Source organism: Otolemur garnettii, unplaced genomic scaffold, assembly GCF_000181295.1.
Source record: "Otolemur garnettii isolate 467f Iridium unplaced genomic scaffold, OtoGar3 scaffold00058, whole genome shotgun sequence".
Taxonomy (NCBI): domain Eukaryota; kingdom Metazoa; phylum Chordata; class Mammalia; order Primates; family Galagidae; genus Otolemur; species Otolemur garnettii.
In genome coordinates this window covers 675,327-701,491 of record NW_003852453.1, presented here as the reverse complement: position 1 = coordinate 701,491, position 26,165 = coordinate 675,327, and the positions used below count along the sequence as shown (strand labels likewise).

Here is a 26,165-nt window from a genome sequence, read left to right as displayed (position 1 = left end):
GGCCGGGGCGCCCCGCGCACACAGCAGCGGAGTCAGCCTGGGCGCTCCGCACGCTGCGCACCATACACATGGACATGCACTACCTGTGCTTCCCCTGATGTCGCCACAAAACTGAGTGAAGTGATATTTCCTGATTCAGAGGTTGTAGCTGAGGTATTCTGTGGGTAAACAAAAGGGGAAATTTTGGTAACAGATGAGTTGGCCCATTTCCATGGAGGGCTGATTTTGTCAGATCTTACAGCCGTTCATGCTGTCTGCAGTACATCAAATGATGTGTTGAATCTCGACAATAAAAAAGTATTCCCCCACCTCTTAGGTACTTTGATATGAAAACTGGAGTTCTAATCATTTTCTTGATTTCTATGAACATGTTAAGCTTTTTTCTGATACTTCAGAAAACTTAAAACCAAAGCTTGTTGATACCTTATCCAAATACAAATTAGGCATTTCTAGCCTATCTGCATATTCAGCGGGTAGTCCAGATGTAAATTACAACAAATTTCATTCCTTCTATAAACTTAGCAGAGAAAATGAAAAGATCTTACCTGCTAATGCCCTGCACACCTTTACACAGAGGAGTGGGATTTGCTCCCCTGGAAAGCCAGGCTCTTGGTTTCCTCAACACCTGCAGGCGCTTGGTGAGGTCTCTGACTGTGGAGATAGACTCGTGGTCGTGCCTACAGGACGGCTGTGGTTGCTGCCAACCATGGGAAGGTGTCCACTGATGGCCTGCTGTGAAGTCCTGTTCTCCAAGTTTGGGAAAAGAAGAGTCTGAATAGTTTGGACAGACATTGAGGATGGGAAGGAAGAAAAGGGTACAGCAGAAATACAAATGCACATGTGTATATATACTCTGCTTTTTATATAGAATTGCTTGATCTTTCAAGAAGTATAAGGAACATACAGAAGGATAAACTGACTACACCTGCATTATTTGATGTTATGTGTAAGTCACACCAAAAACTCACACAGCAAAAAAATGACTCATTTAGGAAAAAGACTGCTCTAGAACTCAAAAAATATCATTAGCAAAGGATAACCAAATTAAACAGGACTTTCTCAATTTCTTTGTGAGAGCTATGACTTTTCTGGAATCCAATTTTGATTTTACAAGTTCAGATTACCTCTGTGCTTTGCAAACATTTTACCTGAGAGAGGGTTAACATACAGTGAGTGACATTCATTGTGTTTCAGAATGTTTAAAAATGATAGGTGCTTTAGCGACAGGTAGCCTCTATGATGAGATTAGCTACAAAGCACCTGACTGATAAACAAGCTGCAGATAAAAAGTGGAATGGACATTTTTGGAGAGCTGGAAACAAATTCCTAAAAGTCAAAAATCCTTCTCTTGCTGGTAAGCAAGATCCCATGTAAGCTGTGCTGAAATGTTCTTGTTGAGAGGATATTTAGCTTGATGTCGTCACGCTGGACTGACACCAGGAGTCTGTGTAATGTGGGCTTGATTAAGAGCATAGCTGCAGGGCAGCGCCTGTGGCTCAAAGGAGTTGGGTTCTGGCCCCATAGGCTGGAGGTGGCGGGTTCAAACCCATCCCTGGCCAAAAAAAAAAAAAAAAGAGCATAGCTGCAAGTCAAAGAGAGCTTTATATTTGTGTTCAGTTTTACCACTACATTAAAAATAAAGAAGGCCACCCTAACGGCTGCAGGAAGTTTGGAGAAGTATAATTGGAAAAGAAAACAGAAAGAGTAAAAGTATTCTCTCTACTATACGACGAGACGGAGACATCCCATTGTTTATTAAATGCAGTATCTGTTGATTTTATTGTACTTCCATCCTGCTTTTAAAAGTCTTATTTTTTTTTGTTAATACAGAACAATGTAAGTTACAAAATTTAAATATTTAATAAAATTTTAGAAGTTAATTGCTGTATCAGAGGACAGAAGTACATAAAATGGTTATATGCTTCTCATACATTATTTATTTAGTTCAGTCACTTTTAACCAGTCCTGTTGTTTTGGTTAAACAATTGCATTTATGTAACTGAAAAATAAACAATATAAACTATATATTTTTGAGTTAAAAAAAAGTGGAATGGGGGATTGTAATAATTTTTGTGCAATACAACAAAAGCCTTAATTTATTTATTTCCTGGTTCAGTTAAAATGCTTTGTTTCACACTTGACAAATAAATGAATTATAATGGTCTAATTCAAAGACTTCTTTATTTAACAGGATGGAAACTTCTCTGTCCATAGTGTATTGAAAAAACCTCAAAATATGTTGGTGGTCGGACAATCAGCGTTCGCAGACTTTGGTAAGATTCCTTTTGCTTTTCAAATTCTCCCGTGTTCTGACTTAGTCATACTAATTCTTTATAGCAGAAAATAACTTTGATATCTTCAGAACTGTTGCTGCTTCAGAAGATGCTTGTACAGGACGCGTGTTCAACTCCTTAATAAAGTAAGGAGGACGGGTGGCAGGTGTGTTTAAACACAGTTTGAACTCAATCCTGTTACAGGACACACAAAACAATGATGTCTGCTGAGAAAACCCATGTTCTCAGAGAATACCAAGTACTAGTTACCATGAATTCTTTATGTCTGTTGAACAAACAGAATTGATGTAGTTTTACCTCCTGAAACCAATATTCAAAAGCATTTTTTAGTTACGTCTTAATTCCAAAGAAAAGTAACATCTATTATGAATTCCTCAAAGAAGTCATGAATTTCTGTATTCCATAGGGTTCTACAGTTAATCAGATTCATATTGTAAATCATATGAGCCATGTATAAAAATTTAAATTTTTGTATTGATAATCAAATGTTCATATTCCCTCTTACAAAAGACTATTAAAAATCAAATGCTGGCCAGACATGGTGGCTCATGGTGGTAATCCTAGCACTCCAGGTGGCCAAGGCAGGTGGATTGCTTGAGCTCAGGCGTTTGAGACCAGCCTAAAAAAAAGTAAGATACTATCTCTACAAAATAATAGAAGAACTGAGGCAAGAGCATAGCTTGAGCCCAGGAGTTTGAGGTCACTGTGAGCTATGATGTCATGGCACTCTACTGAGGACAACAAAGTGAGACTCTATCTAAATAAATAAATACATAAAAATAAAGTGCTCTCCAGTAGTTAATGTTCTAAAGGAGGCTGTGTAGAACGTCTGAACGTTGTGTCTTCTGCACTCAGGCTTATTGATTGTATGCATCATTTAAGGTTGTCTTTTGTCCCAAAGTCTACATTAATGATGTACTTTTTTGTTTATCTCTTACAGTTGGAAATTGGCACTTATTTGTTAAATAGCCTTATTACTTTCATTAAAAAGGGACTCTGAGCTCCAACTGAGTCATCAATAAAAAAGAAAAATGTTTGCGATTTCAGATATTCTGTCTTAAGTTTATTGCTCTATCATTGTCCTTACCGGAGAAAGTCTTGAGACAGATGTGTTATGGTCCATCATCTCACTTCCAGGAAGCAGGTTGACGGCGCCCTTTCCGCTCCGCCTGTGCAAGTTTCAGCTTGCTCGCCTTCTCCTTGTTGGTGGGAGGGCTTCACTTGTTTCCATTCATGCAGATTTTTTATTTCTTGATTTTTGTGTATCTCAAAACATTCGTAGTGGCCCATGTACAAATACCAAGTACTTCAATTTGTGTAAGACGGGCAAATTAGATGTAAGTACTGGATTTAAGGAATTTGACATTATTTGAATGAAAAATGTACAGACTCAGTTCAATAAAATAATTCAGAATATTTACTCTTTACAAGGTATAGCAATCAGTTTTTCTTCCATTTACTTTCCTTCCTGTTTTATAATGCTTTATACTCTGCATAAGGTGTTGATTAATGTATTCAAAAAATAATTTTTGAGCACCTATTGTTTGGACTGGCTCTGTCCAAGATACTTGACATACAGCTGAGTATGAGGCATCCACAACCCTGGTATCATGGAGTTTAAATTCTATGGAGAGTGGAAAGACAAAATAAGAAAATTAGTAAGGAATTTCTACAATGGTGAGAGCTTTGAGAAGACTAAACAAAGTGCTGTAATAGGAGGCGAGAAAGCTGTTCTCAGTAGCTGGTTGGTGATCACATTTGATAGAGATTGTGGAGGAGAGGCTCCGTGCAGAGGGAACCCTCAAGTGAAGTGACCAGAAGAGGCAGGTGCTTATCCAGGTTCTCTGGGGCTTGTGCACAAGGTAAAGAGTCCAAGTCTTATTCTAAATTAATTGGAAGCTTCAAGGAGATTAGTTAAGAGGGGATGCAGTTAACCAGGCTAAAGCTGTGATGACTTGGACCAGACACTCCCCAGGAAATGGATAGAAGTAGTCCTGTTCAGGACGTATCGAGGACAGAGTCAACAGTGCGTGCTTGTAGGGCATATGGTGGTGGGAAGAAGAAAAGAAGAGGAGCTTCAAGATTTTTGGCTTGAACAACTGTCTTTTGTCTTTTTTTATATACATATTCCCCTCAGAGTTTATTATAAACCAGTTTCATAGGCCACCAGGAAATGAAAAAACTAAGTATAGACTACGGGAAACAGGCAGGGAGCTGAGGAGGCCATGCTGAGTCTGGGCCTCAGTGGGCGCATTCCTGGGGAGGGGCCTGTAAGGGAAGCCGGACAATCTTGTGAGACTCCCGAACAGCAGCATAAAGTGGGAACGTAACCCTGAGGAATTGAGCCCACACCTCTGTGGAGCTACTTCCATAGAAATCTGTGGCCAAGGGTCAAAGACGGCCTCACATCCCCGGGGGAGGAGGCAGCATCCCTGGAGAGGGCATGCCTACTGGAGTCCCTTGTCCAGGGGGGATCCCTATTGGGGGACCCATGGGAGCTTTATACCAGGAGGCAGGCCCGTCGTGCCTGGAGGGAGTGCCCCTCAGCCATAGGAGGAGGAGGACCCTCACAGCCAGGTGGGTACTGGGTTGGGGCCCCTGCAATACTAGCTGTGGCAGCAGTTGCCACAGTTCCTCTTCCTTGTGGGGTGGTCACCTGTTGGGAATGGCCCACCAACCCCACGGACTGGCCCGGCAAGTCCCAGGCATAAGAACCCCAGCTGGGATTCCTTCCCCAGTAGCCCTTCCAATCCCTGGGTCCCCAGCAGCTATAGCAAGTGGCCCTTGGGCAATACCAGTGTCTTTAGGAGGACATCCCTCTACTGTCATCAAGACCAGGTTCTCCCCTTGTTGTAGCACCAGGCCAAGGACTCACTTCTCTCCCCTCTCTGCTTGTTTGGAGTTTTTAGGCTTGATTTTTCTGAGCTCCTCACAGTCACAAAGGATCAAATTCACTTGCTTGTTGAAAACCTTGAAGGTGCCAGTGAAGGTGGGGCTGTCTTGCTGGATGCACCCCATCCTGTAGTCAACATGCTGCAGCGTCTGGCTGCTCCTGCCCACGGTTCTGATGGCTCTGATTCCCTGAACAACTGTGTTGATGGCAGTGCCATTCAATGAGATAAGAAAGAAGTGGGAAGAGGAACTTCAACATCCTGTTGGTTAACAGTTCTTTGGGGGGCGTGTTACGTTTGAGATGCCTACTAGAAACCAAAATGAGATGCAGATGGGAAGTACAAGCTCTGGAAAGACAGAGCTGGGCATGAGCACGTCTCGTACACCTCTGTTTACCTGCCTTCTAGAGGACGGGTAATGGATAGATTAAAGCATGCGTGTCCAAAGCGTCCCTCCTCTCTTCCCATCACTATAAATGAAACTGTGCTCCAGCCACGTGGGCTCCTTGGTGTTCCTCACACTGTCCGTCCTGATGGCCTCTGTCCTGCTCATGGCTCTGCATTGGAGTCTCTTCCTCCAGATACGCCCCAGGGCTTCCTCCCTCGGTACCTGGTGGTCTGCTCAAATGTTACCCTGTCCTGGAAGCCTCCCTGACACTCTGGTTCTCCCCCGCCCCAGTCCCCTTCCCGCTTTGTTTTCTCCATCACACTGTCTGATACACTCACTGGAGTGAGTGCAGTTGGGTCACTGTCACTTCCTTGCGCCCCTAGCAGTGCCAGACACATTCTAAATACTAATGAATAATTTTGAATGAATTATTTAATTAAATGAAAAATATGCTGATAGATTTAATTGGGTATTAAGTATTCAGTGTTAACATTAAATACTTAATTGTAAAATATTATAATTGGTTTTTGAGAGATGAGTCCAAATTTAGGACATTGTAAGTGCCTTTGACTGTAATCCTAACTCAAAACTTCTGAGCGTTGTTCCTGTAATGAATACTGATACATCATTACTTTTGCTTATTTTGATTAAAGTTAAGTGATTGAACTAAAAATTGTTCTGAATCTCTAAAATAGATGGGTACTGATTTTAGTAGGTGACATCCTAAATTCTTATAAATTCTAATTATCAGTATTCACATTTACATTTTTAAATTCCTGAATTCTGACCAGTGGACAGAACATGCATGATGTGCAGTATTTATCATTAAGTGACATTTACATAGACAACTGCATTTGCACAGCTTAGTATTTTTATCTTGCCAGTCTTCATCTAGTCTAAGTCATAGTAACCAGTTTAAAAAGGTCTCCCCTAACCTGCTGCACCCGTGTCCCCCTCGCCTGCCCTGCCCCTCCCACCAGCACAGACGGTGCTATTACACACTCCTCGTAAAACTGAACTCTTTTATGTGCACACGTTACCATTCAAGACCTAAAATGGCTAGATATTCTTCGAGCATTCTAATGTTTGCTTCACTCTTTCAAACAAATAATAAATTCGGCCCATTAATACTTCTCTTTCATCTCATGACACTGGTGATACGGTGCAGTAGTTGAGTTGCTGTAGAGAGAGAAACAGAACTTCTGTGACGTTCCAGCTTGGTGAGTCATAGACACCAGGTATAATTCTGATAAGTATTTTGAGTGGAAATGAAAATTTATATAAAAATTATAAAATTGTTTCTTCCTATTCTTGATTTGATACATACTCAGCATTTAAAGCAGACTAGGCTGTATTCATTTCTTTTAAGAGATACTTAAAATGTGAGGAAAAACTAGGACCCTATGTCCCTGAAGCCATTTTGTACAGGTTTACATTTAATAAACTCTTGCCTTTCTAAGTAAGAGTGTATGCCTCTAACCATAATCCTAACTCAGAGCTTCTGTGCATTTAATTTTTTTAATGATGCACAGTGTTATTAATGTATACTTAGCCCTTTAAATATAGAAGTTTATAAAAAGTCTACAGGATAATGTTATGTTTTATACATTATTACATTGCTAGTCTGTAATTAAATGGATGATATTTGTAATACTTTCTAATATGATCCACAACTGATTCAAACATTTGTCACTGGAAAGCAGCCCTAATTAACAGGATGGTCTGTGATAGTGGAACAAATCACAAAACCGTCCCATTAACTAACCATGTGCATCTTTCTGCGGTCTGATGGTGGTAGTACTGTGACGTGATTACTGCAGACCACTTGTCTACTATCAGACCTTACAAATAAATAATATCTTCGAAGGATAAAAAGATTTATTTTTTATTACACTAGAGAGGAGTCCCCTGCGCGGTCAGAGCAGTGTGGAGCCTAGTGCCATCTTTTCTGCCCACCCCCTGCCATTTTCATAACAGCGCTGATTTTCATTTTAACCTCATTTTTTTCCATCTGCAACTCAAAATTTTCTTTCTGTATAAATGCCTCATCCATGATAAGCAGACTCAGCTGCACTTCATGGATGTTGGTAAATACGCAGCTTCTGTGTTTAACCTTAACCCACTAAAGACCTAAGCTAGTTATGGTTGGATGGATGGATGGAGAGTAGATGATGGGTGGACAATGGGTGCATTGATGAAAGTGCCCTTTACTGCTTGTCTCTTTTTCAGAGCAGTTCGTTGCCTTAGCTGCTTTCACAAAGCAATCCCATTTTCCAGTTGGTTTTGTTCCACAAGAGCAAGACAGTTCCTTTTTATTCCCTGTTACACATAGAGACAAATGGACATTCTCTGTCCTTAACCTGCTCCTGCTGCCATTCCCTTGCATCTTATACCTGTATGTGTATAAGATGTGTGATTATAGTGTGTATGTGTGTGAGATCAAGGGTAAGACTTATAATTTTTGTTAATTAGTAACGTTAAAAGGATTGAAGAATTTCATATATTGCAAATGCTTACTGCTTTTTCATAATACCTAAGAATAGTTATTTTTTATTAAATCATAGCTGTGTACATTAATGCAATCATGGGGTACAATGTGCTGGTTTTACATACAATCTGAAATATTTTCGTCAAACTTGTTGAGATAGCCTTCACCGCATGCTCTTTGTTAGAAACTTTTTTATATTAAGTGTTTCATGTATATCTAAAGAAATCCTTCCAACCTCTATGAGGTGAACAGTATTATTTATCCTCATAATACAATGTGGTAATAGGGTTCGGAGAAGTTAAGAAACTTGATGACGGGCACACATCTAGGCAGGAAGTAGGAGAGCTGGCACATGACCCTTGGCCCTGCCTCACAAGCTGTGTCCTTAAAACTATGCACCTCTTTTTCTTCAGCAATAGTTTTTTCTTTGCTTTGCTTTGCTTCTCTTTTTTTGTTTTGTTTTTTGAGACTAAGTCTCTCTTTGTCACCTCCTGTAGAGGGGTATGATGTCATAGCTCACAGCAATCTCAAACTTCTGAGCTCAAAAGATCCACCTCCCTGGGCCTCCCAGAGCACTAGGATTGCAGGCCTGAGTCACCACGCTGGACCTCAGCAGTAGTTCTTAAAATATGTATTCACCGAGGCTGGGTGCAGTGGCTCATCCCTGTAATCCTAGCACCCTGGAAGACAGAGGTGAGTGGATCGCTTGAGCTCAGGAGTTCAAGACCAGCCTGAGCAAAAAGCAAGACCCCATCTCTACTACAAATTGAAAAACTGAGGCAGAAGGATCGCTTGAGTCTGAGTTGGAGGTTGCTGTGAACTATGATGCCACTGCTCTCTACCCAGAGCGACAGCTTGGGATTCTGTCTCAAAAAAAAAAAAAAAAAAGTACTCACCTTCATGGATGGCCACCAACATGACCTGCTGGTATACACTTTTTCCTTAAGCATATATTTTCATAATGAATCTTTTCCTTCTGTTCCTTGCATTTCTAATAGTTTTTCTCTTACTGTTTTTTAGAATTTTTATACTACTTGGTTATTCTTCCAAATTATTCATATCAAAAATGCAATTACACATCATTCTACAACAGTGGTTCTCAACCTTCCTAATGCCACCACGACCCTTTAATACAATTCCTCATGGTGTGGTGACCCCCACACATGAGGAGCAATATCTCGGATCTTAAGACCATTGGAAATATGTCGACCCCTGTGAAAGGGGAAAGGTCATTTGACCCCCGAAGGGGTCATGACCCACAGGTTGAGAACCGCTGCTCTGGAATATATAATGCTTATGGACTCTAGGAAAAAACAAGACCAGGCATTAGTGATTGATTCACTAAACACTGATTTCTCTTGGAATAAAACAAGTTTTTCAAAAGACAAATTTCTTGTAGTTTTTTTAAAAAATTGTCATATACTAATTGTACACATATAGGGAATACAATGTGGTATTTTCAGTGCGTGTATACATTGTGTAATGATTAAATCAAGGTAATTAGTAAACCCATCACCCCAAACATTCATTTTTTCTTTGTGGTGAGAGCAATCAAAATTCCCTTTTTTAGCTACTTTGCAATACGCAGTGTGTTGTTGTTGGCTGTAGCCACCTTGCTGTGCAGTAGAACAGCGAACTCTGTGCCCTGTGCCTGAGCTCCCGTCTGTCCTCCCTGCCACCTTCCCAGGCCCGGCTGTTACAGGGGTTGTCTCTCTGAGACTAGTTCACTTCCCTTTACATAATGTCCTTCACATTCATTTTTATTACCCTAAATAACAGGATTTCATGCCTTTTTATGGCTGAATGAAATTCCATTGTGTAGATAACACATTTTCTTTATCTGTTTTGTACATTGATGGCCACTAGATCGTTTCCGTATCTTGGCTGTTATGAATAGTGCTGATTAAACATGGGAGTGCAATGTCTCTTGTAAATACTGATTTTGTTTTCTTTGCTAGTAATGAGATCTACCTAGTTGTGAGATTCCTGGATCATATGGTAGTTCAACTTGTAATTTTTTGAGACACCTCTGTACTGTTTTTATCATGGCTACACTAATTTACTTTCCCACCAACACTGTGAAAGGGGCCCCTTACTCTCCACGTCCTCACTAACAGGTGATACATTTGTCTTTTTCCTAACGGCTGTTCTAACTGGAGTGAGCTAATATCTTGTTGTGATTTTGATTTAAATTTCCTGAGGATTAGTGATGTTGAGAATTTTTCATATTTATTGGCTGTGTAGATGTCTTCGTCTAAGTGAAATGTCTATCCAGGATTTTGCTGTTTTTTATTGAACAATTTTTTCTACAGTTTGACTTCCTTGTGAATTATGGGTATTACGTCTTTGTCAGATGTATAGTTAGAAAACACTTTTCCTCATCTCTAAGTTGCCTCCTTACTCTGTTGACTCTCTCCTTGGCTGTGCAGAGGCTGCTGACTTTACTGTAACCCTGTGAGCCCGTTTGCCTGTTATGCTTTTGTTGCCTGTGCTTCTAAGATCTTCAAAAAATCTTTGCCAGACCAATGTTACATAGCATTTCTTCTGTGCATTCTTTTAGTAGTATCGTAGTTTGTGGTCTTAAATATAAGCCTTTAATTTATTTTGAGTTGACATGTATGTATGTTGAGAATCTTCCACATGGCAACATCCAGTTTCCTCAGTACCATTTATTGAAGAGACTGTCCTTTCCCCAGTGTGTATTCTTGGCACCTTTTTTCAAAAATCATTTGGCCTGTGGAAGTGTGTGTGGGTTCTCTGTTCTGTCTCATTGGCCTCTGTGTTTGTTCTGTGTCTCTGTCATGCTGTCTTGGTTATTATAGCTTTGTAGTATAATTTGAAGTCAGATATCAACAGTGTGATTCCACCAGCTTTTTTCTTTTTGCTCAGGATGGCCTTGGCTATTCAGGGCCTCTTGTGGTTCCATCAAATTTTAGGGTTTTGGTTTGTTGTTTCTTTCTCTACCGTGGTTTTTGATAGGGATTGCATTGAACCTGTAGATCAAGTTGTATAGGGTACAGCTCAGCACCCATAGCTCAGTGAGTAGGGTGCCAGCCACATACACCGAGGCTGGCGGGTTCGAGCCTGGCCTGGGCCTGCTAAACAACAATGACAACTGCAACCAAAAATTAGCCGGTTGTTGTGGCAGGTGCCTATAGTCCCAGCTACTTTGGAGGCTGAGCAAGAGAATTGCTTAAGCCCAAGAATTGGAGGTTGCTGTGACGCCACAGGACTCTACCAAGGGCCACAAAGTGAGACTTTGTCTCAAAAAAAAAAAAAAAAAGGTTGTATAGTATGGGAATTTAACATTATTCTTCTAATCCATAAACACAGGATATCTCTACATTTATTTATTTATTTATTCTTTTTTTGGAGACAGAGCCTCAAGCTTTCCCCCTCGGTAGAGTACTGTGGCATCACAGCTCACAGCAACCTCCAACTCCTGGGCTCAAGTGAGTCTCCTGCCTCAGCCTCCCAAGTAGCTGGGACCACAGGCGCCTGCCACAACACCCAGCTATTTTTTAGTTGCAGCCGTCATTGTTGTTTTGGCGGCCTGGGGCTGGATTCGAACCCACCACCTTAGGTGTATGTGGCTGACGCTTTAGCCGCTTGAGCCACAGGCGCCAAGCCTCTACATTTATTTTTGCTCTCTTCAGTTTCTTTAGTGCTTTTGATGTTTCATACTTTTTTTTTAAACACATTTTACCTCTCTGGTTAAATTTATTCCTAGATATCTTAATTTTTTTGTAACTATTGTAAATGAAATTATTTTCTTTATTTCTTTTTTAGATAGTTTACTGTATGTTGATTTTATAGCCTGCACCTTTACTGAACTTGCTCATTAGTTCTCACAGGCTTTTTGGTGCCGTCTTTGGGGTTGTCCGTATATAAGATCATGTTTTCCTGCAAACAAGGACAATTTCACTTTTTACCTTTTTTTTTTTTCCTCCTGATACAAAGTCTCACTCAGTCCCCTTGGGTACAGTACTGTGGTGTCATAACAGCTCACAGCAACCTCAAACTCCTGGGTTCAAGCCTCCGAAGTAGCTGGGACAACAGGCGCCCACCACAACACTCGGCTAGTTTTTTCTGTGTTCAGGAGAGTCAGGGTCTCCCTTTGCGCAGGCTGGTCTCCACTCCTAAGTTCAAGCGTGTAATCCATCTGCCTCAGCCTCCCAGAGTGCCAGGATTACAGGGTGAGCCACCGTGCCCAACCTTCACTTCTTCCTTTCTAATCTAGATGCCTTTTATTTCTATATTTTTCCTAATTGCTCTGCCTGGGACTTCGTACTACATTGAATAGAAGTCTTGAAATTGGTCATCTTTATCTTATTGCAAATTTTAAGCAAAACACCTTCACCTGTTCAGTATGATGTTAGCTGTGGTTTAGTCATATCTTTTATTGTGTTTAGGAACATACCTTCTGTGCCTAATTTATTGAGAGTTTTTAACATGAGAGGAGCTGAATTCTATCAAGTACATTTTCTTTATGTATTGATGATACTGTTTTTATACTTCATTCTGCTAATGTGATGAGTCTCATGTGATTTTCATATGGTGAACAATTTTTCATTCCTGAGATGAATCCCACTTTATAATGGTGAGTGATCTTTTTAATGTGCTGCCGAATTGGGTTTGCCAGTGTTTTATTGAGGATTTTTGCAATTATGTTCATCAGCCTATAATTTTTTTTCTTTGTTAGGTCCTTATCTGATTTCGATATCAGGGTAATTCTGGCCTTGTAGAATGAGTTTAGAAGTATTCTCTCTTCAGATTTCTGGAATAGTTTTAAAAGAATTAATATTAGTTCTTCTTTAAATGTTTAGTAGAATTCAGCACTGAAACCGTTAAGATCTCTAGGCTTTTCTTTTTAACACAGATTCAGTCTCATTACTCATTATTGGTGTGTGCAAATGATCTATTTCTTTTTGAGTTAATCTTGGTAAATTATGTTTATCTGAGAATTTATCTGTTTCTCTGGATTTTTCAGTTTGTTGGCCTATAGTTGTCCATAATCATCTTTTATGATCCTTTGCAGTTCTGTGATATCAGTGGTAACATCTCCTTTCTAATTTCTGGTTTTATTTCTTTTCTCTTACTAAAGGTTTGTCAATTTTCTTTATCTTTAAAAATAAAACTAACTCTAGTTTCATTGACCTTTTGTATTTTTTTATTTTAATACATTTATGGGGTGTAGATTTTATGTGTTGCATGGATGTATTGTATGTTGTATATTGGTGAAGTCTAGACTTTTAGTGTACCCATCACCTGAACAGTGTACATCGCACCCAGTAGGTAATTTTTCATTCTGCTTGTATTTTTTTTTCATCTCTATTTCATTTACTTCTGCTCTGATCTTTATTATTTTTTTCCTTCTACTAATTTTGGGTTCAATTTGTTCTTGTTGTCTTCAGGTAAAACATCAGGTTGTTTGAGATCTTTCTTCTTCGCTGTAATATCCCTCAGAATCCTGCTTTTGCGGTGACCCATGGTTTTGTATTGTGCTGCTGCGTTCGTTTGTCTCTGGAGGTCATTTAATGCCCTTTTCACTTTCTTTGCTGACCGCTTCCTCAGGAACATGTTTAATTTCTGTGTATTTATATAGTTTTCCAAGTTCCTCCTGTTACTGATTTATAGCTTTATGTCATTGTGGTCAGAACCAATATCTGATATGATTTAGACTTTTTCGTGGCCTGCCTTGTGGTCTGTGTGTACTGGATGGAAGTTCTGTGTGTATCTGGTAGGTCCATTTGGCTGAAGTACAGCTCAGTTTCAGTATGCCTTAGTAATTGTCTGTCTTGTTGGTTTGTCTGTTGTTGAAAGGAGAGTCTTTGACGCCTTCTGCTTCAGCTGTGCTGCAGTTTGTGTCCCTTCGGGTCCGTCACTGTCTCCTGCCCGTGTCCAGGTGCTCCTGTGTCGGGTGATCTGCGGTCACACGCTGCCAAGTGCAGTTCAGTCCACAGTGGACCACGTGTCCGATGGTGGTCCTTTAAGATTATAAAACCATAGTTTACTGTACCTTTTCTATGTTTAGAGACACAAATACTTACCATTATGTCACCATTGCCTACAGTATTAAAGCACAGCAACATGCTGCACAGATTTGTAGCCCAGGAACAACAACAGACTGTCCCGCGTAGCCTAGATAAGTCGCAGGATATACAATCCAGGCCTATGTGAAAACATTTCATGATATCGGCACAGCAGCAAAATTGCCTAACAGTGCACTTCTCAAAATGAACTCCTGTCCTGAAGTGATGCATGACTCTGTTTACAATGGCTATATCTTCTTGATGAATTGAACCCTTTAACATGAAATAATGACCGTCTTGTCTCTTTTGATGGTTTTTGACTTGAAGTCTATTTTATCTGCTATTAGCATAAAGTCATTCCACAGGTAAACTCCTAAGTACATATACTAGGGCATTGTCTACAAATAAGCTTAATCTGCCTTTAATTTTCATTTTTTCCTCTTACTCCAATTACAATTTTGCAGATACATATCACTATTTACCCTCTGTTTTAAAGCTCTAACTTCTAAATTGTGATTCATTGTGTGGGATCTGTATCTATCTCTCTTTATTTAAGCACATTCTTTCTTAAACATTTAGTAATAAATATTTTAAAATTCTTCATGTCTTCTCCAAATTTATTTTTTTTTAATTTTTTAAATTCAGATTAATGTAAGGGTACTTACAATTAGGTTACATTGTTCATGCTTGTTAGGTAGGGTCCAAGCTGTAGCTGAGCCTTGGCCCAGGAGATGTGCCACATACCCTACATTTGCCTATAGATGAGAGCGCGCCAAACATCCCCCTCGGTGCTCCCCCTTCTTTAATTTAATTCTATTTTCTTTGAGTGGCATGTAGTTGTTCATCTACTAGTTGCATGTTAGTACTGAGTACACCAGATGCTTGCTTTTCCATTCTTGTGATACTTTACTTAGGATGTTCTCCAAATCCATCCAGGTATACACAAAAGATATGAAGTCTCTGTCTTTCCTTATGGCTGAATAGTATTCCATGGTATACATATGACATCGTTTATCTATTTGTGATAAAAACTCTAGAAGAAAGCGTGGGGAAAACTCCTCTGACAATATCAGCCTGGGGAAAGATTTTATGAAGAGGACTCCACTGGCATTTGCTACAACAAAAATAAATAAATGGGACCTGATCAAGCTAAAAAGTTTCTGTACAGCTAAGAATACAACAATAAAAACAGACAGATAACCATGAGAATGAGAGACTACATTTGCATGTTATGAATCTGACAAAGGTTAATAACCAGAAGCTACAGAAAACCCAAAGTAATCAACAAGAAAAGAGCAAACAATCCCATTTATCAGTGGGCAAGAGACATGAACAGAACTTTCTCCCAAGCAGACAGATGAATGGCCAAAAAACACATGAAAGAATGCTCAGCGTCCTGAATCATCAGAAAAATGCCAAGCAAAGCCACCCTGAGACATTACCTGACCCCAGTGAGAAGGGCCCATATCACAAGTTCTCAGAGCTACAGATGCTGGTGTGGATGTGGAGAGAAGGGAACACTTTTATACTGCTGGTGGGACTGCAAACTAAACTAGCCTATTTGGAAAGAAGTGTGGAGAATCCTCAGAGTTAAAAGTAGACCTCCCATTTGATCCTGTAATCCTATTACTAGGCATGTACCCAAAAGAAAAAAATGTCATTTTACCATAAGGACATTTTCACTTGAATGTTTATAGCAGCTCAATTCCCAATCACAAAGATGTGGAGACAACCCACAGGCCAATTTATACTTTTGCTTCCTGAGTATACAATTGATTTCTTTTTGTATTTTTTTGTGATTTGGAAGTCTTCCTTTTAAGTATCTAATAATGCCCATTATGTATGTCAGTTAAGTGTCCTACGTCACACATTTCTTGTAGCCTTTTCCAAATGAGCTCCTGGCATTAAAGCAATGGCATAATTTATAATGCTAAGCGAAGTTAACAGAGAATATAAACTTAGTAGGTCAACATTAAGGCACCAGCCTACTAAAAATAGTTAAGGGTTTAGGAGTTAACTTACATAGTTTAAATTTAATATATATTTCATTTAAATTTATTACCATTACCTATAGCAATTAGTATTATTTTGCAAAGATAAAATTTGTCTTAGGCTTTAGAGTCACCAAATTCTAGCTGTGGGTGATTACTCAAATTCAGTAAGCAGCCATTTCCTCATGTATAATATGAGATTATAACTAGGTCTGTGGTAAATATAAAATGACATTTTAGGCAGTTTAGTACCTTGTACATACTACATGCTGAAATAAAAAGAGCTGCAATAATGATAGAAAATTTTAGGTCATTTACTTATAGTTTAGTGTCTTTTTGTTGTTGTTGTTGAGACAAAGTCTCATTGGTCACCCTCATTAGAGTGCTGTGACATCACAGCTCACAGCAACCTCAAACTCTCAGGCTTAAGCGATTCTCTTATCTCAGCCTCACAAGTACAATGTCCTCTTTGTTTAATGTACTATTCAAAAGATACCAGAGAGGGAAGGAGTTCCTACTATAAAGTTCTTTCATTATCCCCGTTCTCTCTTTCCCAGAACATCTACTTAAGATGTTTCATCCTCTTTGCAGCTCCTCACCCCTAAAGCCCCGTGGCCCATTGAGTCTTGCCTCTTTCATATCTCTTAAAACTGTCCTCCCTATGTACACTTCTTGAACTCTTCTCTCTTGGCTCCTGAAAAGTTGTTGGCCACCCTGCCTTTAATCCATTCTCCTCTCTGGTCCTATGTCTACACAAGGTAAATCTAAAATGCTCAGAATCCTTTATTAGCCTCTTATCACTCATTGTCACTAGGGCATACCTTTTAGATCTGGCATCAGTTTATAAGACTTTATGGACATGCTGATTATGTAAAGTTCTCCAAATACATCATTCTCCTTTTGCTGTCTTACTTCCAGGACTTTATATATGTTATTTCTCTTGACTGCAACCCTTTCTTCCTCTTTCACCCACTTAGTCTTTATTCTCATTCTGGTCTATGTAGTAGTTTTCACCAGCACGAAGCATAGTGCCTGATACAAAGCATAGTGCCTGAGACCTTGTGGGCTCTCTAGAAGTGTTTGCTGGTCAAACTATTTACCTGTTCAGTTAGATAATTATGTCTAACAGAATTTCAAGTTAGAGTGACTTGCTAATTCCCTTTTACTTCTGCTGTATCTGCTTTGTTTTAGGTATTATTTACTTCTGTTTCCACCCCATTTAACTGAGACTTCCTTGGAGATAGAGAACATGACTCTTCAAATTTCTATTTCCAGTGTCTCAAACAGTAGGTAGCACATAGCCAACCCTAGTGAATGCTTATCAAATAATTCCTTTGGAAAAAATTTAGTTAAGTAAATTATTTTATTTATTTATTTATTTATTTATTGAGACAGAGTCTCACTGTGTCGCCCTGGGTACCATGGCATCACAGCTCATAGCAACCTCAAACTCCTGGGCCTAAATGATTCCCCTGCCTCAGCCTTCCAAGAAATTATTTTAAAATTTTAACAATTTTGTCGTGGTATACTTTGCTTACCATAAAAGTCTCCCATTTTAAGTGTAGAGTTCTATGAGTGTTAATAAACTATTATAGTCATACAAACATGGCCACAATTCTATTTTTAGAGAATTTCCTGCCCACATATACTCAGTTTACACTCCTACTCCAGCCTCAGACAAGCACTAATGTACTTTCTTAAAAATATTGGTTAAGGCTGAATATGGTGGCTCCTACTTGTAGACCCAAGCACTTTGGAAGGCTGATATGATTGCTTGAGGTCAGGAATTAAAGACTACCTTGGGCTACACGGTGTAACCCTGACTCTACAAAATAAGGAAAAAATAGCCAGATGCAGTGGCACAGCTCAGAATCCTATCTACTTGGGAGGCTGAGGCAAGAGGATGGCTTGAGCCAGGGAGTTTGAGGTTGCAGTTACTATGATAGCACCACTACATTCCATCCTGTGTGACAGAGTAAGATCCTGCCTCTAAAACAGCAAATTGTGGTTAAAATATATATAACTTGGTGTCTTAGGGCCCATACCCCAGTAGTTACGTCACCAGCCACATACACCAAAAGTAGTGAGTTTGAACCCAGCCCAGGCCAGCTAAACAACAATGACAACTGCAACAAAAAATAGGCAGGTGTTGTGGCAGGCACCTGTAGCCCTAGCTACTTGGGAGGCTGAGGCAAGAGAATCACTTAAGCCCAAGAGTTTGAGGTTGCTGTCAGCAGTGATACCATGGCACTCTCCCAAGGGCAACATAATGAGACTCTGTCTCAAAAAGAACAAAGGTGGGGTTTCTGTCATCTGCTCTAAGTCGCACACCGGCAGAGGTCGCATTTTCTCCTGTGTCAGTGGGGGCTAGCTCCTGAGTTGTAAAAAACAGCTTTTGGGAATTCTGGGAAGATGGCCAACTGATAGCAACCCTCGGCAGAGGCTCCTGACCAGAGGGAGAAAAACTGGACGGAATTGGACTCTATGAAGCCAAAGGTGGGGAGCTGAGCCAAGAAAGAAGTTCCACAATCTGTAACTCCAAGGAAGGGCATTCAAGAAAACAAATTACAGATACAAAGTCTATTGACTAGAGGATGGGAGACCCCTCCCCCAAGCAGGAGGCCTACTACAGGTATCTGCAGGCAAGCAGGGAACAAAAGACCTCTCATTTTACCTGGATGGAGAGAGCCACTAAACACCAGGTCTCTTTCTTCAGGGAGGTCTCACTTGTGAACCCAGACACAACCCTGCCAGGCACAAAATTGAACAGATATTTTCCCCCACAAGTCCAAACTCCCAGTTCACCCTTCCTCCCTGGCATGGCGATCTGAAGTTCTGTCCCTTGCAGACAGCAGAGTGTTTGGTCTTTTTCTGAGAGATCTGGGCATAGTGTGGACCACCAACCATCAGGACAGAATCTGTAACTAATGGGGAAGAAAGAGGCTGTGGGAAGAAAGGGACACTACCCAGAGGAGGAGGATTGGTTTGGACTATGCCCACCCAGTTGACCCTTGGTTCAGACTGTGTCTAGCAGGACTGGGTGCAGAACCCCTGGCTCTAATGGCACCCACAGCATGAGAGTGGTTGCCTTGTGTGGACTGAGTTCAGCAGGCAGGGCATAGTGCCCTTACTCTAACAGAACCCTCAAGCAGAGGCTTGGTACGTGTGAACCAAGACTTTGAGCATAAGGGCATGGTCCTATCTCCAGCGAGGCTGGTGAGCAGAGGCTTACAAGGTGAGGACTGACCTGTGGGTGGGGCATGGTGCCCTGACTCCAACAGAGCCTGTGAACAGAGGCTTTCCAGGTAGTGGACTGAGACTGGCAGGCAGGAGCATGGTCTGGTGACAACAACTGGTTTGGCAAGCAGAGGCTAGCTGGATTTGGACTGAGACTGTTGGGTGTGGGCGTTGCCACTCATTCCAGCTGCACCTGTGAGCAGAGAAGTGGACAACAGTGTGGACTGAGTCTGGCAGGCAGGAGTGTGGACCTCTGGCTCCAGTTGTGCTTTTGGAGACTCTTGAATCCCTTTCTGATGTGCAAGATTTGCATTGCCTGAGACAATTTAATTAGAACTCAAGACTGGGACTGTCCACTCGGGGGCATTCTGAGGTTGACCTTTGAAGTTTTGTAGCAGAAAAGAACTGAAGGGTGGGGGCTGGGTGCCACAGCTGTATATATCACTTCACAGCCAAGATTTAAACCTAATACCATGGCTTCTTAAGATAGGGAAGAGGTTGGCTGATATCAAAACAAAGCTAGCTAGCTTGCACTGTCTCACCAAGGAGGTCCTCAGAGTCTCTGGCCAAAACTATGAAAGGAGCCTTTGTAAGGTTGTAGGAGATAAGCCACAATGACAAAGCCTATCACTTTGGTAAGGGGCTATCTCTACTACCTGGGAACCCCAGTTAAATCTCACCCTATCAGTTCTAATAACCAAACAGTGGAAAATAAACATAGTGGGAACCCAACTGAAGACTTCTGGCAACATGAATAACCAGAGATCAAACCCCCACCCCCACCCCAAGAAATGACAAAGGAGATACAACTGAAGATACCATGCATAGATAAATGGTGGCAATGTCAGAAATTGAATTCAGAATATGGATGGCAAATAAGATAAATAGAATCAAAGAAAAGATAGAAATTGAATTCCAAAAAGTAGTTCTGAAGTTGTCTCAAGAAATTAATGAATTCAAAGCCCAAGTCACCAAGGATATGGACATAATAAGAAAAGAGATAGCAGAGCTCAGGGAAACAAAAAAGTTACCTGAGGAGCTCCAAAATACAGTAGAATCCCTCAATAATAGAGTTGACTGGGCAGAATAAAGGGTCTCTAATACTGAAGGCAAAGATTTTGAACATTCCCAAATGCTTGAAGAGGCAGACAGATGGAGAGCAAAAACTGATCATTCCCTGAGAGAGTTGTGAGATCACTCCAAAAGATCAAACATTCGTCTTACAGGAATTCCCAAATGAGAAGAGGATGGTCCTAAAGGTATAGATCCTCTGCTCCAAGAGATTTTGAAGGAGAATTTTTCAAGCATTGTAAGAGATACACAACTTCAGATAGTAGACTGTTTCAGAACCCCAGCAAGATTCAATCCAAATAAAGCATCTCCTAGACACATCGTGATTAATTGTGCCAAAGTTAATATGAAGGAGAAAATTCTACAAGCAGCCAGATGTAAGAAAAGCATCACCAACAAAGGGAGAAATATCAGAATGACTGTGATCTCTCAGCTGAAACGTTTCAAGCCAGAAAAGGATGGTCATGAACCTTCAGTCTCCTAAAACAAAAGAACTTTCAGTCCAGGTTCCTGTATCCAGCTAAACTGAGTATCATTTATGATGGAGAAACCATATACTTTTAATGACATAAACATGTTGAAGAAATTTGCCATAACTAAACCAGCTCTCCAGGATATTCTCAGACCCATCCTCCACAATGACCAGCGCAATGCTCTACCTCCAAAGTAAACTCACCCCGAAATTTTTGAACAAAACCCAACTTCTGCAGTGATGAATGGATTAACAGTGACCACTGGACATCTGGAAATCATGACACCCAAAACACAACCAGGCTTATCAATTCTTTCAATTAATGTGAATGATTTCAATTGTCCTCTAAAGAGGCACAGGCTGACTGACTGGATACATAAATTCAGACTGGATATCTGCTATATACAAAAATCTCATCTTATCTTAAAGCAGCAGTTCTCAACTGGTAGGTCATGACCTCTTTGGATTGTATTAAAGGTTCAAGCATTAGGAAGGTTGAGAACCACTGCCTTAAAGGATAAAAATATACTCAGGGTGAAGGGGTGGACTTCTATAATACAGCAAATGGAAACCAGAAAAAAAGTAGGGGTTGCAATTTTAGTTGTAGATAAAATTGACTTTAAACCCACAAAGATAAGAAACAGATGGTCACTACATATTTGTCAAGGGAAACACCCAACACGAAGAGATTTTAATAATTAACATTTATGCCCACTACCAGAATGCTCCTCAGTTTATAAAGCATATCCTAATGGATATGAACAACTGATATCTTCCTGCACTATAATAGTTGGAGATGTTAACATCCCTTTGATAGTTTTGGATGGATCCTCCAAGAAGAAACTAAACAAATATTAGACATAAACCTGATGCTAGAACAAATGGACTTTACAGACCTCTACAGAGTATTTCATCCTAATAAAACTGAATATACATTCTTCTCATCAGCCCATGGGTCATCCGCCAAAATAGATAATATCCTAGGGCACAAGTCTAACCTCAACATATTTAAAAGAATAGAAATTATTCCTTGTGTCTTCTTGGACCACCATGGAATAAAAGTTGAACTTAACAGCAACAGGAATCCTTATACTCAAACAAAGTCATGGAAACTAAATAATCTTAGGCAGAATGATAGCTGGGTCAAAGACGAGATTAAGAAGGAAATCACCAAATTTTTGGCACAAAATAATAATGAAGACACAAATTATCAAAACCTGTGGGATACTGCAAAGGCAGTCCTAAGAGGGAAATTTATAGCATTGGAAAACTTCATCAAGAAAACAGAAAGAGAGGAAGCCAACAACTTAATGGATCATCTCAAGCAACTGGAAAAGGAAGAACATTCTATCCCCAAACCCAGCAGAAGAAAAGAAATAAAATTAGGGCAGAATTAAATGAAATTAAAAACAAAAGAATCAATCAGAAGATCAACGAAACAAAAAGTTGGTTTTTTGAAAAGATTAATAAAATTGACAAACCTTTGGCCAACTTACCAGAAATAGAAAAATAAAATCTCTAATATCGTCTATCAGAAATGATAAGGAAGTAACAATAGACACCTAAGAAATTCAAAAAATCCTCAGTGATTACTACAAAATTCTCTATTCCCAGAAATATGAAAATCTGAAGGAAATGGACCAATACCTGGAAGCACGCCACCTTCCTAGACTCAACCAGAAAAAATTAGAAATCTTGAATAGACCTATATCAGTCACTGAAATAGCATCAACAATACGAAATCTCCCAACAAGGGAAAGTCCGGGACCAGATGGCTTTACATGTGAATTCTATCAAACCTTTCAAGAGGATCTAGTAGCTATATTATATATCCCTTTCCAAAGCATAGAAAAAGAAGGAATACTTCCCAACACATTGTATGAAGCAGATATCACCGTGATCCCCAAACCATGAAAGGACCCAACAAAGAAAATTATAGACCAATATCATTAATGAATATCGATGCAAAAATATTCAATAAGATCTTAGCAAACAGAGTTCAACAACACATCAAAAAATTATACACCATGATCAAGTTGGTTTTATTCGAGGGTTACAGGGTTGATTCAACATACACAAATCTATAAATATACATCATATCAATAACATAAAAAACAAAGACTATATTATTCTTTCAAATGAGCAGAAGCTTTTGATAATATCTAGCGTCCTTTCATGATCAGAAGCATTTATATATGCCAACAAGAGTCATGCTAAAAATATAGTCAAGGACTCTATTCCTTTTACAGTACACTATTCCTTTTGCCACAAAAGACGAAATATCTGGGAATTTACCTAACAAAGGACATGAAAGATCTCTATAAAGAGAACTGAAACTGCGTACACTCTCGAGACAGCGTACAGTACAGTACACTATTCCTTTTGCCACAAAAGACAAAATATCTGGGAATTTACCTAACAAAGGACGTGAAAGATCTCTATAAAGAGAACTGTGAAACTCTGAGAAAACAAACAGCTAAAGATGTTAACAAATGGAAAAACATACCATGCTTATGGCTGGGAGGAATCAACATTGTTAAAATGTCCGTACTACCCAAAGCAATCTACAGATTTAATGCAATCCCTATAAAGTACCATTGTCATACTTTAAAGAACTTGAAAAAATAGTACTTCATTTTATATGGAATCAGAAAAAAACCTCAAATAGCAAATTACTCAGAAATAAGAGCAAATTAGGAGGAATCATGTTACCAGATCAAAACAGCATGGTACTGGCACAAAAACAAGAGAGAGAGATTTATGGAACAGAATAGAGAACCAAGAGACAACTCAGGTACTTATCATCCTTTGATCTTCAACAAGCCTATCAAAAATATTCAGGGGGAGAGAAGACTCCCTATTTAACAAATGGTGCTGGGTGAACTGGCTGGCAACCTGTAGAAGACTGAAACTGGACCCTCACCCTTTACTGTTAACAAAAATTGATTTGTCACTGGATAAAAGATTTAAACTTAAGACATGATAGTATAAAAATACGAGAAGAGAGTACAAGGAAAACACTTGAAGATATTGGCCCAGGAGAATGTTTTATGAATGTTTGCCTGACCCCTTGGGCAGTTGACGCAACACCAAAAATCCATTACTGATGGATCTGATCAAACTAAAAAGCTTTTACACAGCCAAGAGCACAGCAAGTAAAGCAAATAGACAACCTTCAAACTGGCAGTAGATTTTTGCAGGTTCTGCTTCCAACCAAAGTCTGATAACTATAGTCTACAGAGAACCCAAACTAATCAATAAGAAAAGAACAAATAACCCCATTTCTATGTGGGCAAGAGCCTTGAACAGAAACTTCTCTAATGAAGACAGGCACATGGCCTACAAACACATGAAAAAATGTTCATCATCTTTAATCATTGGAGAAATGCAAATCAAAACCACTTAGAGATACCATCTAACTCCAGTAAGATTAGCCCATATCACAAAATCCCAAAACTACAGACGTTGGCCTGGATGCAGAGAGAAGGGAACACTTATACACTGCTGTTGGGAATGCAAGCTAATATGGCCTTTTTGGAAAGAAGTTTGGAGAACACTCAAGGAATTAAAGTAGACCTACTGTTCGATACCCAGATGATCAAAAATTACTTTACATCAAAGACATTTGCACCAGAATGTTTATTGTAGCCCAATTCATAATAGCCAAGACGTGGAAATAGCCCAAATGCCCATGAATGGACTAACAAATTTGGCATATGTACACCATGGAACACTATGCAGCCATAAAAAAAGATAGAGACTTCACATCTTTTATTTTTACCTGGATGGAGCTGGAACATATTCTTCTTAGTAAAGTATCTCAAGATTGGGGAAAAAAAGTATCCAATGTACTCAATACTACTTGAAATCAACATATAATCATCTACACATTCATATGAATGGTGAAACATAACTATAGTCCAGAAAGTACAATGGAAGAGGAGAAAGAGGGGAGGGGAGGTGGGAGATGGGAGGAAGGAGGGTATTTGGGGGACCTCACCTAATGTGCATGGTGCAATGGTACATTTCAAAACTATTAAGAAACGAGTATAATTGTGATGTATGTGTTCCTTAGCTCAGTGTAAGCATTTCACATTGTGTATCAAATCAGTACACTGAACCCATGAATGCATCAGTGTACAAAGCTGTGATTTAATAAAAAATAACTATATATGTATATATATATATACATAACTTAAAATTCACATTCACATTGTCACTCAAACTTCATCCCTATTTATTTTCAATACTTTTTCTCTCCTAAATAGAATCTCAATGACCATTAGGGAATGATTCCTTGTTCTTCCCTTCTTCCAGCCCTGATAACCTCTGATCTAGTTTACATGTTAATGAGTTCGCCTATTCTAGATAATTCACGTTCATGGAATCATGCAGTATTTGTCTTTTTGTGTTTGACTTATTTCACTTAATATTACGTTTCCAAAGTTCATCTACGTTCTGCCAGGCTACTCATTTCCTTTTTGATCATTCCTTTATCTGTTGATGAACTCTCGAGTTATTACCACCTTTTACCTATTGTGAAAAATGCTTCAGTGAGCATTGGTGTTCAAATATCGATTTGAATCTTTGCTTTCATTTCTTTTAAGTACATACCCAGGAAATTGTTGGGCATAAGGTTATGTGTGTATCTTTCTGATTAACTAAAAGCCGTTTTCCATACTCATTTTACATTCCTAACAGCAGTGCACAAGTTTTGATTTCTCCACAGCCTCATCTATGGTTGTTATTTCCCCTTTTTTATGGCCTTCCTGGTAGGCACAAAGTATTATTTCATTATGGCTTTCATTCACATTTCTCCAGTATTTCATCACGTTGATCATCTGTTTGTATTCTTATTGGCCATTTTATATCTTCTTTGAAGAATTGTCAGTGTAAGTTTTTTACCCATTTTTAATTGGGTTTTTTTTTCCTATTGAATTGTGTGAGTTATTTTTGTAAATCCTTTTTTTTTTTTTTTTTTTGAGACAGAGCCTCAAGCTCTGGGTAGAGTGATGTGGCATCACAGCTCACAGCAACCTCCAACTCCTGGGCTCAAGCAAGTCTCCTGCCTCAGCCTCCCAAGTAACTGGGACCACAGGCGCCCACCACAATGCCGGCTATTTTTTGGTTGCAGCTGTCATTATTTGGCAGGCCCGGGCAGGATTCAAGCCCACCACCTTAGGTGTATGTGGCTGGCACCTTAGCCACTTGAGCCACAGGCGCTGAGCCTATAAATCCTTTATCCAGATATTTAAACATATGTGATTAGCAGATATTTTGTCCCATTCTTTGGGAGAAAAT

General features: G+C 39.6%; 1 protein-coding gene across 1 annotated transcript in view; it reads left to right on the top strand.

Moving 5' to 3' along the window:
- Positions 1–26,165, top strand: part of ITFG1 (integrin alpha FG-GAP repeat containing 1) — a 277,437-nt gene that overhangs the window by 97,489 nt on the left and 153,783 nt on the right. Inside the window, exon 8 of the mRNA XM_003792524.3 lies at positions 2,192–2,273. Within this exon, the coding sequence (XP_003792572.1) occupies positions 2,192–2,273 (82 nt within the window). The remainder of the gene's footprint in view (positions 1–2,191; positions 2,274–26,165) is intronic.